The sequence below is a fragment of the Pseudophryne corroboree genome, chromosome 5 (assembly GCF_028390025.1).
Source record: "Pseudophryne corroboree isolate aPseCor3 chromosome 5, aPseCor3.hap2, whole genome shotgun sequence".
Classification (NCBI taxonomy): Eukaryota; Metazoa; Chordata; class Amphibia; order Anura; family Myobatrachidae; genus Pseudophryne; species Pseudophryne corroboree.
Genome location: NC_086448.1, coordinates 84786959 through 84802099, shown reverse-complemented (window position 1 = coordinate 84802099; position 15141 = coordinate 84786959). Strand labels below are relative to the sequence as shown.

Genomic DNA, 15141 nt, shown 5'->3' with positions numbered 1-15141 from the left:
TTCTTGGCCATAGGTGACGTTATTTAAACTAAATCTCCTACCTTTCCTCCACCAAAACCACCCCAAATCATGACATGACCAGCACTGTATGACTTATACAATTATCTAACTCACGTTCTTCGAACATACTCACGTCTAGGGAAGCCAGTACCGAGCCATTTTTTCAATCCCGGGTATTGGGATTGAAAAATGGCCAATCCCAGGATTGGCTTTTAATTATGTGGCCACCCCCTCGCCCCGCCCGCCCCGCACACACAACTAACTGTATACCACCTAAACTCCACATTCTCTCTCCCCCAGCGGCGGCTGACAGCCGGGGGAGCCGGAAAGAGGAAGCCGGGCAGCGTCTGAGCGTCCTGTGGACGCTCAACGCTGATCCCTCAATCCCAACTGTTTTTGGTACTAAATCCCGGGTTCCCGCCAGTCCTGATCCCGGGATTGGCCTCCCTACTCACGTCTTCCGAAAAGTTCAAATTTGGACTCGTCGGTCCCAAATACTGTTTTCCACCGATCCAGTGTCCAATACGGTGTTCTTTGGCCCATCGAAGGCGTTTTGCTTTATTTACAGACCTCAACAATGGTTTTCTACAAGCTATGTGACCATTTAGACCTACGTTACGCAGACGTCTTTTAACTGTATCAACTGATATTGGAGTTTGTTTAATTTTATTGAGTTCTTTAATTGCAGTTGCTGGGAGTCTTCGGTTTCGCTTACTCATTGAGATATTGTATTTATCTTCCCTTTTTCATGTACACCTGGGTCATTCAGAACGTTTATTAGTCACGTTTATATCGAGCTAATGTATACGTTACACTAGACTGTGGAATTTCTAATTTTTTTGAAATCTGTCATGAGTATAGCCTTCTTCGGAGGGAGTTTGAATGTTGCCACGCAATACAAGTGAATATTCGCGTCTTTTCTTCATTTTGAAAAAGTTAAGTTATTATTGATTTTAACACTGTAGAAAAGAAATTAAAAAAGTAAGATATAAAATATTCAATCAATAAAAATATATTTTATATCAAATAAAATGAATCAACATACATACCAGATTTATTACAGACCAGCTTAAAATAGCGTTCTTAGTATAGCAATACATTTTTGGGACGGCGATGAAAATTAAATGCGCTTGTGTTTCCAAATAATATGGTAAATTAAGTATACAGGTTGAGTATCCCTTATCCAAAATGCTTGGGACCAGAGGTATTTTGGATATGGGATTTTTCCGTATTTTGGAATAATTGCATACCATAATGAGATATCATGGTGATGGGACCTAAATCTAAGCACAGAATGCATTTATGTTACATATACACCTTATACACACAGTCTGAAGGTAATTTTAGCCAATATTTTTTATAACTTTGTGCATTAAACAAAGTGTGTCTACATTCACACAATTCATTTATGTTTCATATACACCTTATACACAGAGCCTGAAGGTCATTTAATACAATATTTTTAATAACTTTGTGTATTAAACAAAGTTTGTGAACATTAAGCTATCAAAAAACAAAGGTTTCACTATCTCTCTCTCACTCAAAAAAGTCCGTATTTCGGAATATTCCGTATTTCGGAATATTTGGATATGGGATACTCAACCTGTAGTACATTTGATGTCAAGTCCTAAAGCCTTGTTTCTAATCATGGTAAAGATTTTAGGGAGCAATTACAGTTGATATTCATTAAGATAGAGCGATATAAGTAAACATATAAGCGTTTTTTCAAAGACTTTTGCATTCTAGTATACAGGGCTGCCATCAGAAATTATGGGGCCCAGGACTAACAAAATATACAGGGCCCCTCCCTCCCGAAAAAAAGATTCTGCCGCACTGTTTCAACGCTATGTGATGTCATACATTGTGATGTTACATAAAGGTGTAGTGTTGCGGACCTACAGGTACAGTTTACAGAGAGCTGATGCACAGATAAGGCTTGTTTTAAGAAGTCCTACTTGTGCATCAGACTGCTGTTGATTCACAGACAGGTATTGATGATAGTAGCCAAGGGTGGGGCCCCCTTCTCTGTAAGGGCCCCCCCTGATGGCTGCCCTGCTAGTGTATATGTGTCGGGGGGAGGGGGCATTTGTGACCACCCTGGATTAATCCGGCACTGAATTAATATTCTGTAAAAGACTGTGGAGTTGTGTAAGCTATATAAATAGATTGTCTGTCCATCCAGTCATAGAGTGGGTTGTATAATCTATAATTTTTAGATTTTTAACTCCTCGTATCACATCTCTGAATTTAATATTTTTCCCCATATGTATCAATATTGAGACAGTTTAAATTAAAATACAATAAACTACTGCTTCTGCGATTTTTCCTGTTTTTCACATTTTTATCGCCTTTGGCTCTATCTGTCTGTCTATCTGTCTTAGTTACCAGCCCCTAAAAATGACACTTCTACTATTCATAAAAAGCATGGAGTGCCGCCTATTCTTTCCTGGAGTATGTTGTATAGCTCCATCTAAGGATATGCGCTGTAAATCATTGTTAATAATAATAATAATAATCCTGCCGTTGATCTATGTATCCAGAGTGTCCAGCTACATACACATATACCGTATATACTCGAGTATAAGTCGACCCGAATATAAGCCGAGGCACCTAATTTTACCACAAAAACCTGGGCAAAATTATTGACTCGAGTATAAGCCTAGGGTGGGAAATGCAGCTCTAGCCGTACACAGCCCTCAGTGCCAGATATGCCCTCATACTGCCAGATATGCCCCCACAGTGCCAGATATGCCCCCACAGTGCCAGATATGCCCTCATACTGCCACATATGCCCCCCCCCCCCCCCCCCAAGTGCCAAATATGCTCCCCCCAGTGAAAGTAACAACTTACCATCCCCGCTCCGGTGCTTCCCCGCTGTCTTGTGAAGGAGGGACACGGAAGGCACAACGCGCGCCTCTCCTGTGTCCCTCCTGCGTCGGCGTCAGCAGCATGTGTGTGTTAAATGAAGTGCCGGTTCGTGAGCCAATCAGAGCTCACGAACGGGTACTTAATTTAATAGACCCGCCACTGCCGCCGGAGATGCTGGAGGAACAAAAGAGAGCCGCGCGCTGTGCCCTCCGTGTCCCTCCTTCACAAGACAGCGGGGAAGTGCCGGAGCGGGGATGGTAAGTTGTTACTTTCACTGGGGGGAGCATATTTGGCACTTGGGGGGGGGGCATATGTGGCAGTATGAGGGCATATCTGGCACTGTGGGGGCATATCTGGCACTGTGGGGGCATATCTGGCAGTATGAGGGCATATCTGGCAGTATGAGGGCTGACTGGAGTATAAGTCATATTCCCACTGACTTGAGTATAAGCCGAGGGGGCTTTTTCAGCACAAAAAAAAGTGCTGAAAAAGTCGGCTTATACTCGAGTATATACGATATATATAGATAGATAGATAGATAGATAGATAGATAGATAGATAGATAGATAGATATGAAGAATTAAGGGCACTCCATTAGTGTTGGAAAAAACCCCAAATAAAACATTTCATTCATTTATTTTTAACATTATAAACCAAATGGTCACTTTAAGGTCCTGGAGGTAAATGGCTTATATCCAATAATGCTTAATATCCACAAAGTCATTAATCATGGGCATATAAATTGCATTTTATATCATTGAATATCATCAGGAAAAGGTATACTTATGGTCATTAAACATCAGTATTCCTTTTCCTGATGATATTCAATGATAAAGAAGGCAGTTTATATGCCTTTATTAATGACTTTGTGGATATTAAGCATTGTTGGCTATACAGTGCCTCTCTTTGCATTTTTCATGTTTTGTTGCCTCACAACCTGGAATTAAAATGGATTGTTTGAAGGTTTGCATCATTTCATTCACAGAACATGGCTACAACTTTGAAGATTTTTTTTTAATTATTATTGTGAAGCAAACAACAAATAGGACAAAATAACAGAAACTTCAGCATGCATAACTATTCACCCCCCTACAGTCAGTTCTTTGTGGAGCCACCTTTTGCAGCAATTACAGCTGCAAGTCGCTTTGGATAAGTCTCTATGAGCTTGCCACATCTTGTCACTGGGATTTTTGCCCATTCCTCAAGGCAAAACTGCTCCAGCTCCTTCATGTTGGATGGTTTCCACTTGTGAACAACAATCTTCAAGTCTGACCACAGATTCTCAATTGGATTGAGATCTGGGCTATGACTAGGCCATTCTAACACATTTAATTGTTTTCCCTTAAACCACTCGAGTGTTGCTCTAGCAGTATGCTTCGGATCATTGTCCTGCTGGAAGGTGAACCTCCGTCCCAGTCTCAAATCACAGGCAGACTGAAACAGGTTTTGCTCAAGCATATCCCTGTATTTAGTACCATCCATCTTTCCCCCAACTCGAAACAGTTTCCCAGTCCCTGCTGCTGAAAAACATCCCCACAGCATGATGCTGCCACCACCATGTTTCACTGTGTGGATGGTATTCTTGGGGTGATGGGATGTGTTGAATTTGCGCCGGACATTTTCCTGGGTGGCTGAAAAGTAAAATTTTAGTCTCATCTGACCAGAGCACCTTCCTCCATACATTTGGGGAGTCATCCACATGCCTTTTGGCAAACTCAAAACGTGCCTTCTTATTTTTAACACTAAGTAATGGCTTTTTTCTGGCCACTCTTCCATAAAGCCCAGCTCTATGGAGTGTACGGCTTATTGTGATCACATGCACAGATACACCAGTCTCTGCTGTGGAACTCTGCAGCTCTTTCAGGGTTACAGTTGATTTCTATGCTGACCTCTGATTAATGCCCTCCTTGCCCAGTCTGTGAGTTTTGGTGGCCGGTCCTCTCTTGGCAGGTTTGTTGTGGTACCATGTTCTTTCCATTTGAAGATGATGGATTTGATGGTGCTCTGGGGGATTATCAAAAATTTGGATTTTTTTTTTTTTTTTTTTTTAAACCCAACCCTGAATTGTACTTCTCAACAACTTTGTACCTGACTTGTTTGGAGAGCTCCTTAATTTTCATGGTGTGATGCCTCTTGCTTAGTGGTGTTGCAGCCTCTGGGGCTTGTCAGAAAAGGTGTGTTTATACTGATGGATCATGTGACACTTAGATTGCACACAGGTGGGCTTCATTTCACTAATTATGTGACTTCTGAAGGTAATTGGTTGCACCAGAACTTTTGAGGGGCTTCATAGCAAAGGGAATGAATACATATGCACATACCAATTTTCAAATTTTTATTTATTAAACATGTTTTAATCATACATTAACATTACAGAATAGGGTTACAAAAAAACTGCTTCTGTTCAAATTATGCCTTTAGACCCGGCCAATAATTCTAGAATCCAGGAGGCAAAAAAATAAGAAGTCATCTTCTGATACATATGAAAATTATCACACTTCAGTTTCTGTGGCTCCGGCAGTATTTTGCGTTATTACAAATGCTGAAAATGACACAAAACAATTTTGCGATAACACATATAATATATCTGATTAAAAAAAAAGCTATAAAAATACAAAAAATCCTTTCTCTAACGTCCTAGTGGATGCTTGGGACTCCGTAAGGACCATGGGGAACAGACGGGCTCCGCAGGAGACTGGGCACTCTAAAGAAAGATTTAGTACTATCTGGTGTGCACTGGCTCCTCCCTCTATGCCCCTCCTCCAGACCCCAGTTAGAATCTGTGCCCAGACAGAGCTGGGTGCATTTTAGTGAGCTCTCCTGAGCTTGCTAATAAGAAAGTATTTTAGTTAGGTTTTTTTATTTTCAGAGAGCTTCTGCTGGCAACAGACTCTCTGCTACGTGGGACTGAGGGGAGAGAAGCAAACCTACTAACTGCGGCTAGGTTGCGCTTCTTAGGCTACTGGACACCATTAGCTCCAGAGGGATCGAACACAGGATCTTAACCTTGTCGTCCGTTCCCGGAGCCGCGCCGCCGTCCCCCTCGCAGAGCAGGAGACAGAAGCCGGCAGAAGCGGAGAAGACATCGAAATCGGCGGCAGAAGACTCCTATCTTCACATGAGGTAGCGCACAGCACTGCAGCTGTGCGCCATTGCGCCCACACTAACCCACACACTCCGGTCACTGTAGGGTGCAGGGCGCAGGGGGGGGCGCCCTGGGCAGCAATTGATACCTCCTGGCGAAAGCTGCATATAGACAGTGGGACACTGTTATATGTATGAGCCCCCGCCATTTATTTTACAAAAAATCGCGGGACAGAAGCCTGCCGCTGAGGGGGCGGGGCCTTCTTCCTCAGCACTCACCAGCGCCATTTTCCTTCCACAGCTCCGCTGAGAGGAAGCTCCCCAGGCTCTCCCCTGCAGAATCACGGTAGAAGGGTAAAAAGAGAGGGGGGGCACATAAATTTAGGCGCATTAATCATAATACAGCAGCTACTGGGTAAACGCTAAGTTACTGTGTAATCCCTGGGTTATATAGCGCTGGGGTGTGTGCTGGCATACTCTTTCTCTATCTCTCCAAAAGGCCTTGTGGGTGTCCTGTCCTCATTTAGAGCTTCCCCTGTGTGTGTGGTGTGTCTGTACGCGTGTGTCGACATGTTTGACGAAGAGGGCTATGTGGAGGCAGAGCAAGTGCAGTTGACTGACGTGTCGCCGCCGACGGTGCCGACACCTGATTGGATGGATATGTGGAAGGTGTTAAATGATAATGTAAACTCCTTACATAAAAGGTTGGATAAAGCTGATACCTCGGGCCAGTCAGGGTCTCAACCCATGCCTGATCCTACAGCGCAGAGGCCCTCGGGGTCTCAAAAGCGCCCACTATCCAAAATGGTTGACACAAATGTCGACACGGATTCTGACTCCAGTGTCGACGACGATGATGCAAAATTGCAACGAAAATGACAAAAGCTATACGTTACATGATTATAGCGATGAAGGATGTTTTACACATATCAGAGGTAAACCCTGTCCCTGACAAGAGGGTTTATATGTATGGGGAGAAAAAGCAAGAGGTGACTTTTCCCCCTTCACATGAGTTAAATGAGTTATGTGAAAGAGCGTGGGATTCCCCAGATAAGAAAGTCCTGATTTCCAAAAGGTTACTTATGGCGTACCCTTTCCCGCCAGAGGACAGGGTGCGCTGGGAATCCTCCCCTAGGGTAGATAAAGCTCTGACACGCTTATCTAAGAAGGTGGCCCTGCCGTCACAGGATACGGCCACCATAAAGGATCCTGCAGATAGAAGCAGGAAAGTATCCTGAAATCTGTTTATACACATTCAGGGACTCTACTGAGGCCGGCAATTGCGTCGGCGTGGATGTGTAGTGCTGTAGCAGCGTGGACAGATAATCTGTCTGAGGAAATGGATACCTTGGACAGGGATACCATTATGCTGACCCTGGGGCATATAAAAGACACTGTCCTATATATGAGGGATGCCCAGAGGGACATTTGCCTACTGGGCTCTAGAATTAATGCAATGTCAATTTCTGCCAGGAGGGTCCTGTGGACTCGGCAGTGGACAGGTGATGCCGACTTCAAAAAACACATGGAGGTGTTACCTTACAAGGGTGAGGAATTGTTTGGGGACGGTCTCTCGGACCTGGTTTCCACAGCTACTGCTGGGAAGTCAAACTTTTTGCCATATATTCCTTCACAACCTAAGAAAGCACCGTATTACCAAATGCAGTCCTTTCGCGCACAAAGAAGCAAGAAGGTCAGAGGTGCTTCCTTTCTTGCTAGAGGCAGGGGTAGAGGGAAAAAGCTGCACCTTACAGCTAGTTCCCAGGAACAGAAGTCCTCCCCGGCTTCCACTAAATCCACCGCATGACGCTGGGGCTCCACGGGTGGAGCCACGAGCGGTGGGGGCGCGTCTCCGACATTTCAGCCACCAGTGGGTTCGCTCACAGGTGGATCCCTGGGCCATACAGATTGTGTCTCAGGGATACAAGCTGGAATTCGAGGTGATGCCCCCTAAACGTTACCTAAAATCGTCCCTGCCAGCTTCCCCCATAGAAAGGGAAGTAGTGGTAGCGGCAATTCACAAGCTATTTCTCCAGCAGGTGGTGGTAAAGGTTCCCCTTCTTCAACAGGGAAAGGGATACTATTCCACAATGTTTGTGGTACCGAAACCGGACGGTTCGGTCAGGCCTATATTAAATTTAAAGTCCCTGAACATTTATCTGAAATGATTCAAGTTCAAAATGGAATCGCTCAGAGCGGTCATTGCAAACCTGGAAGAGGGGGATTTTATGGTGTCTCTGGACATCAAGGATGCTTACTTGCATGTCCCCGTTTATCCGCCTCATCAGGAGTACCTCAGATTTGTGGTACAGGACTGTCATTACCAATTCCAGACGTTGCCGTATGGGCTCTCCACGGCACCGAGAATATTTACCAAGATAATGGCAGAAATGATGGTGATCCTGAGAAAACAAGGAGTCACAGTTATCCCATACTTGGACGATCTCCTCATAAAGGCGAGGTCCAGGGAGCAGTTGCAGATCAGCGTAGCGCACTCTCAAGAAGTGTTGCAACAGCATGGCTGGATTCTGAATATCCCAAAGTCACAGCTGATTCCTACGACGCGTCTGCCCTTTCTGGGCATGATTCTGGATACAGACCAGAAGAAGGTGTTTCTCCCGGCGGAGAAGGCTCAAGAGCTTGTGACTCTAGTCAGAGACCTCTTAAAACCGATACAGGTGTCGGTGCATCACTGCACGCGAGTCCTGGGAAAGATGGTGGCATCGTACGAAGCCATTCCCTTCGGCAGGTTCCATGCGAGGATCTTTCAATGGGATCTGTTGGACAAATGGTCCGGATCGTATCTTCAGATGCATCGGCTGATCACCCTGTCCCCCAGGGCCAGGGTGTCTCTTCTGTGGTGGCTGCAGAGTGCTCACCTTCTCGAGGGCCGCAGGTTCGGCATACAGGACTGGGTCCTGGTGACCACGGATGCGAGCCTCTGAGGGTGGGGGGCAGTCACTCAGGGAAGAAACTTCCAAGGGTTGTGGTCAAGTCAGGAGGCTTGTCTGCACATAAATATCCTGGAACTAAGGGCCATATTCAACGCCCTGAGTCAAGCGGAGCCCCTGCTTCGCAACCAACCGGTGCTGATTCAGTCAGACAACATCACCGCGGTAGCTCATGTAAACCGCCAGGGCGGCACAAGAAGCAGAGTCGCGATGGCGGAAGCCACCAGGATTCTTCGGTGGGCGGAGAATCACGTACAAGCACTGTCAGCAGTGTTCATTCCGGGGGTGGACAACTGGGAAGCAGACTTCCTCAGCAGGCACGACCTTCACCCGGGAGAGTGGGGACTTCATCACGAAGTCTTCATTCAAATTACAAATCGATGGGAACTGCCACAGGTAGACATGATGGCGTCCCGTCTCAACAAATAGCTACAACGGTATTGCGCCAGGTCAAGAGACCCTAAGGCGATAGCTGTGGACGCCCTGGTAACACCGTGGGTGTTCCAGTCGGTCTATGTGTTTCCTCCTCTTCCTCTCATACCCAAGGTGCTGAGAATCGTAAGAAGAAGAGGAGTGAGAACAATACTCATTGTTCCGGATTGGCCAAGAAGGCCTTGGTACCCGGAACTGCAAGAAATGCTCACAGTGGACCCATGGCCTCTGTCTCTCAGACAGGACCTGTTGCAACAGGGGCCCTGCCTGTTCCAAGACTTACCGCGGCTGCGTTTGACGGCATGGCGGTTGAACGCCGGATCCTAGCGGAAAAAGGCATTCCGGAGGAAGTTATTCCTACGCTGATAAAGGCTAGGAAGGACGTGACAGCAAGGCATCATCACCGCATATGGCGAAAATATGTTGCTTGGTGTGAGGCCAGGAAAGCCCCTACAGAGGAATTCCAACTGGGCAGATTTCTGCACTTTCTACAGTCTGGAGTGACTATGGGCTTGAAGTTGGGATCCATAAAGGTCCAGATTTCGGCCCTATCCATTTTCTTTCAAAAGGAACTGGCGTCTCTTCCTGAAGTTCAGACGTTTGTTAAGGGAGTGCTGCATATTCAGCCCCCTTTTGTGCCACCAGTGGCACCTTGGGATCTCAACGTGGTGTTGGGTTTCCTAAAATCCCACTGGTTTGAACCACTTAAGACCGTGGAGCTAAAGTATCTCACGTGGAAGGTGGTCATGCTATTGGCCTTAGCTTCGGCTAGGCGTGTGTCAGGATTGGCGGCTTTGTCATGTAAAAGCCCCTATCTGGTTTTTCATATGGACAGGGCAGAATTGCGGACTCGTCCCCAATTTTTGCCAAAGGTGGTGTCATCTTTTCATTTGAACCAACCTATTGTAGTGCCTGCGGCTACTCGTGACTTGGAGGATTCCAGGTTACTAGTTGTAGTCAGGGCTTTGAAGATTTATGTAGCCAGAACGGCTGGAGTCAGGAAAACTGACTCGCTGTTTATCCTGTATGCCCCCAACAAGTTGGGTGCTCCTGCTTCAAAGCAAACCGTTGCCCGCTGGATCTGTAACACGATTCAGCAGGCTCATTCTGCGGCTGGATTGCCGCATCCAAAATCAGTGAAAGCCCATTCCACAAGGAAGGTGGGCTCTTCTTGGGCGGCTGCCCGAGGGGTCTCGGCTTTACAGCTTTGCCGAGCTGCTACTTGGTCGGGTGCAAAATTCTACAAGTTTGATACCCTGGCTGAGGAGGACCTTGAGTTTGCCCATTCGGTGCTGCAGAGTCATCCGCACTCTCCCGCCCGTTTGGGAGCTTTGGTATAATCCCCATGGTCCTTACGGAGTCCCCAGCATCCACTAGGACGTTAGAGAAAATAAGATTTTACTCACCGGTAAATCTATTTCTCGTAGTCCGTAGTGGATGCTGGGCGCCCGTCCCTAGTGCGGACTTTCTGCAATACGTGTATATAGTTATTGCTTAATAATGGGTTATGTTATGTTGGCATCCATTGTTGATGCCCTGTTGTTGTTCATACTGTTGACTGGATAAGTGTATCACGAGTTATACGGTGTGATTGGTGTGGCTGGTATGAGTCTTACCCGGGATTCCAAAATCCTTTCCTTATAATGTCTGCTCTTCCGGGCACAGTTTCCTTGGCTGGGGTCTGGAGGAGGGGCATAGAGGGAGGAGCCAGTGCACACCAGATAGTGCTAAATCTTTCTTTAGAGTGCCCAGTCTCCTGTGGAGCCCGTCTGTTCCCCATGGTCCTTACGGAGTCCCCAGCATTCACTACGGACTACGAGAAATAGATTTACTGGTGAATAAAATCTTATTTTTAACAGCTTTTCAGTGCACAAACAGCTTTGTATGCCCCACTGCGTGCACTTTGTCTGTTTAAGAGGAAATTCAATTGTGCCTGATAAATTTTGAGGTGTAAAAAACCAAAAACGGGCTGTTATCACTATTTTTGCCCGATGGTGGTTTTCGGGCAATTAAATTGCAGCGCCGTATTTTTCGCACCAAAATTTACCTGTTTTGGATCTTAGATAAGTTCCCGGATCAATGTGTTTTTTATGGCTACAATTGTGAAAACGGGTCCGTTATCTGGATTTTTTTTCACCTAAAAAACAAAACTCTTATAGTGCCGACATTCTTTTTTTTTTTTTTTTTTTTGAGCGGCTAATTGAATTCCCCCCTAAGCCTTCAAAAGCTTTCTTGACAAATTATCCAAATACCTGAATAGACCTCTTACAGTTTATATCACCTATAGATGTGTCCACTTACATCTAGCCTCTGAGTACGTTAAACAGCCCTCCTAGTGGAATTACTCTTTTTTTCGTATGACTTTTTCCATTAAAATGTGTCTTAGTTGCAAAATGATGAGAATACTATGCACAAGCAACTTTTACTGATTAAAATGATATGCGGCATGCCTGTATTCTGTGTGCAACCGGTATGCTACTCTAGTGTTAGTGGCTGCTTTCCTAGAAAACATTGTAGGGGGTATCCAATAAGCCCCGATGCCGTTTCGGACGATAAAAATGGGCGGTTATAGTGATTAATCGTCGATGGTCATTATCACGGTACCCAATTAGACGCCATCTTTATCGGCCAAAATTGGACCCACGATTGTGCGATAACACATGGGAACGGGGGTAAGTCCCTGATCCCATGTGTTATTGCGGCTCCGGCAGGACACTTATTGCGGACTATAAATCGGGTGCCTGGGGGAAGAAGGATGAGGCCAGTGTGTGAGACTAGGAGGATGATGGGGAGATGTGAGGGAAGGAGGATGCTGGAGGGGAGGATTAGGCCAATATGTGAGGCTAGGAAGATGATGGGGTGGGAGGATGGATGACGATGAGAATAATGGAGAGGATGGAGAAGAGGATGTGAACATGGTGTGCAGGGGCAAACACAGAATTTGCAGGTAGGGGGTGGTTTATTCATCTACTCCTTCTCCCCCTAGACTATCTAGTTCTTATACAGTATTTCATTATTTTTTTCCCTTGAATAAAAGGGTGGGGGCCCCAAGTGCACTGTTTTGCCGAGGGCTTACACTTCTGTTAAGACGGATTGGCTATGGGATTCCTGCAGTTAGGATGCCAGTGGTCAGAATACAGACATTGGCATTCTGACTGCCATAATCCCGACAGGTTGGAACAACTAAATTTATCCTAATCCTTGCCCAACCCCTATCCAGCGGCTACCTGTATGTAAATATGTGCTGGCAGTATGTCTGGATCAGCAGCTGTGTATCACAGCCGCCATGCAGAACCCGGGACTCTGCATTAGGCTTCACTCTCCTTAACCCGCCCCCAGACTCCTGTAAAACTGGCCAATCAGAGTCTGGGGGTAGGCCCAGGACAGTGAATCCTAAGGCTTGCTGACTAAGTCCGGGGTTCCCCATGGCCACTCTGTTATACAGCGCTGCTGCCAATCCGGACACACTGCCAGCACATCTTCACATGTATGTGCTTAGTGCCACCCCCCTCCATTAGGTAGTCGGCGATGCAGCCGTGCTGCCTCTAACCCTCGCATCACGCAGCCTAACCCTCCCCCGCAGCCTAACCCCAACGCTCCCCGGCATACTTACGTTTGGGATTCCGGCGTCGGCATTCTGACAAGTGACGGTACCGGTCTTCTGCTCGCCGTACTTGCTGGTAAGACAGCCATGCCCATTCCGCACATGTTCAGAATGTGTCCTGCGCATACGCAGTCCTCCCACCATTCGTAGTTAGGATTTGCCTACAGCTATGAAATAGGCCGTTGGTCACTGTGCCGGCCGGTTATATCTCTCTCCTGTCTGTGACATTTCAAACCACCTTTCACTCTGAGGCAGATGTATTAACCTGGAGAAGGCATAAGGAAGTGATAAACCAGTGATATGTGCAAGGTGATAAAGGCACCAGCCAATCAGCTCCTAACTGTTAATTTACATATTGGAGCTGATTGGCTGGTGCCTTTATCACCTTGCACATATCCCTGGTTTATCACTTCTGTATGCTTTCTCCAGGTTAATACATCTGCCCCTCTGTTCTATAACCATGTAATGTTTCATTCACAAACATGTCTGTCTGTAACAGGTCACATTTGTATAGGATATATGCTGAACCTGATATCAACAGAGAGGTCAATGTAAATATATATCTTCTAGTTAAAATACTTTTAATGAATAAAATAAATACATTATTACTAATGACTATATTGTGTTCTTAATTGTAGATCCTTGGAACACCTAATGAAGACACGTGGCCAGGTGTGCACTCCTTACCACATTTTAAGACAGGTACGTTGGGAAATGCACGTAATACTGATCCAGGTATAAATACAGTATGTGACCTGTGGTCTTTGGATGTCATTGATTAGTACAGGTTTCGTACACATGATATTTGCAGTTTATATTTAAGCTATGCTTTTTGTTTTTCTTAGCAGATTTGGCCTTTTACGTTTTTATGGTGTTATGAAATATTGAGATTTAAAGCTAGAATTTGACGGCAGTTAGAAACCAGGTGGCTCCGTTGCTCTGTCCATTCTTATTCCTAGAAATGCCACATTCTATTTGATCCTTAGCATGTGCTCAGACTTGGAGCTGAGGGGGCACAGTGGTCATAACAGGTTGCTATGTCACTCTAATTCCTTTCACTTTTCCAAAAGCTTCTCTACCTTCAGTCAGATGTTTCAAACTGTCATCTTTTAAGAGAAGCTTACCCTGATTCACTGACCACCCTCTTCCTTTCACCCCTTCTAAATGACCTCAATTTCAGCCCACATCTTGTTTCAGTTTCCATATAGATTGTAAGCTCTCACTTCATTTCCCTGATTTATAATTTGTCAGCATCACATAACTAGATAGACCTTAGGTCATGTACAAAGTGCTCCCAATACCTACCAGAAAACGCCTTGTTTTATCATTAGTGCGCCTGAATGAATGGTTCAGCAGATGTGCCTACTCTCCACGGGGGGAGATGTCTCCACAACCTGCAAAATTGTATGGTTAAGTCTCTTGCGCCTGAAGGTGTGTACACACGGTGAGATAAATCTGTAAGATTTTGACTTTATAGTCAAAATCTTAAGGAAAATTAGTGGAAATCTCATGGTGGTAAACCCCCTACACATTCGGCGATATGCCGCCGAGCTGCACGACGCCTGATGCGGCCGACGGGCAACCCGACGGCAGGGGAGAGTGAAGTTTCTTCACTCCCCCCGTCACCCAGCTCCATAGCAGTGCATGCTAATATGGACAATCTCGTCCATATTGGCCTGCATGCATAAGCAACTGGGCACCAACGACGAACGAGCGCGGGTCCGCGCATCGTTCATCATTGGTGCCTACACACTAAACTATATTATTATTATTATTATTATTATTATCCTTTATTTATATGGCGCCACAAGGGTTCCGCAGCGCCCAATTACAGAGTACATATGCACATAATCAAAACAGGAAAACAGTATATGAACGAGTTCTCGTTCATTAATGAACGGGAACGTTCATATCGTTTAGTAAAATCTATTAGTATGTAGGGCCCTTGAGGCAGCTTGCGATACCGATTCAATCCCGATGCGCACTCCTGCGGGGTCTGTATCGCAAGTCTAGATAGACTATGCAGGCAAGTCAGTCATGACTATCTAGTGAACTATCTAGTACAAAGTATAGTCAAAATCGCAGATAGATTTCAATCAAATCAAAAGTACAGATAGTCAAAATCTGTCCTACCTGTGCTATCTGGGCTCTGGGGGAGTTCAAGGGAAATTGTATAGTCAAAATCAGGCATAGCAAGGATCT

The 15141-nt window shown here is 45.5% G+C and overlaps 1 protein-coding gene across 7 annotated transcripts in view; it reads left to right on the top strand.

Annotated features, from left to right (window-relative positions):
• CDK14 (cyclin dependent kinase 14) overlaps positions 1–15141 on the top strand; it is a 1134790-nt gene that overhangs the window by 838740 nt on the left and 280909 nt on the right. For all 7 annotated transcript variants that reach the window (XM_063921438.1, XM_063921439.1, XM_063921441.1 and 4 more), the window contains one exon: positions 13578–13641. In XM_063921438.1, coding sequence (XP_063777508.1) covers positions 13578–13641 — 64 coding nt within the window. The remainder of the gene's footprint in view (positions 1–13577; positions 13642–15141) is intronic.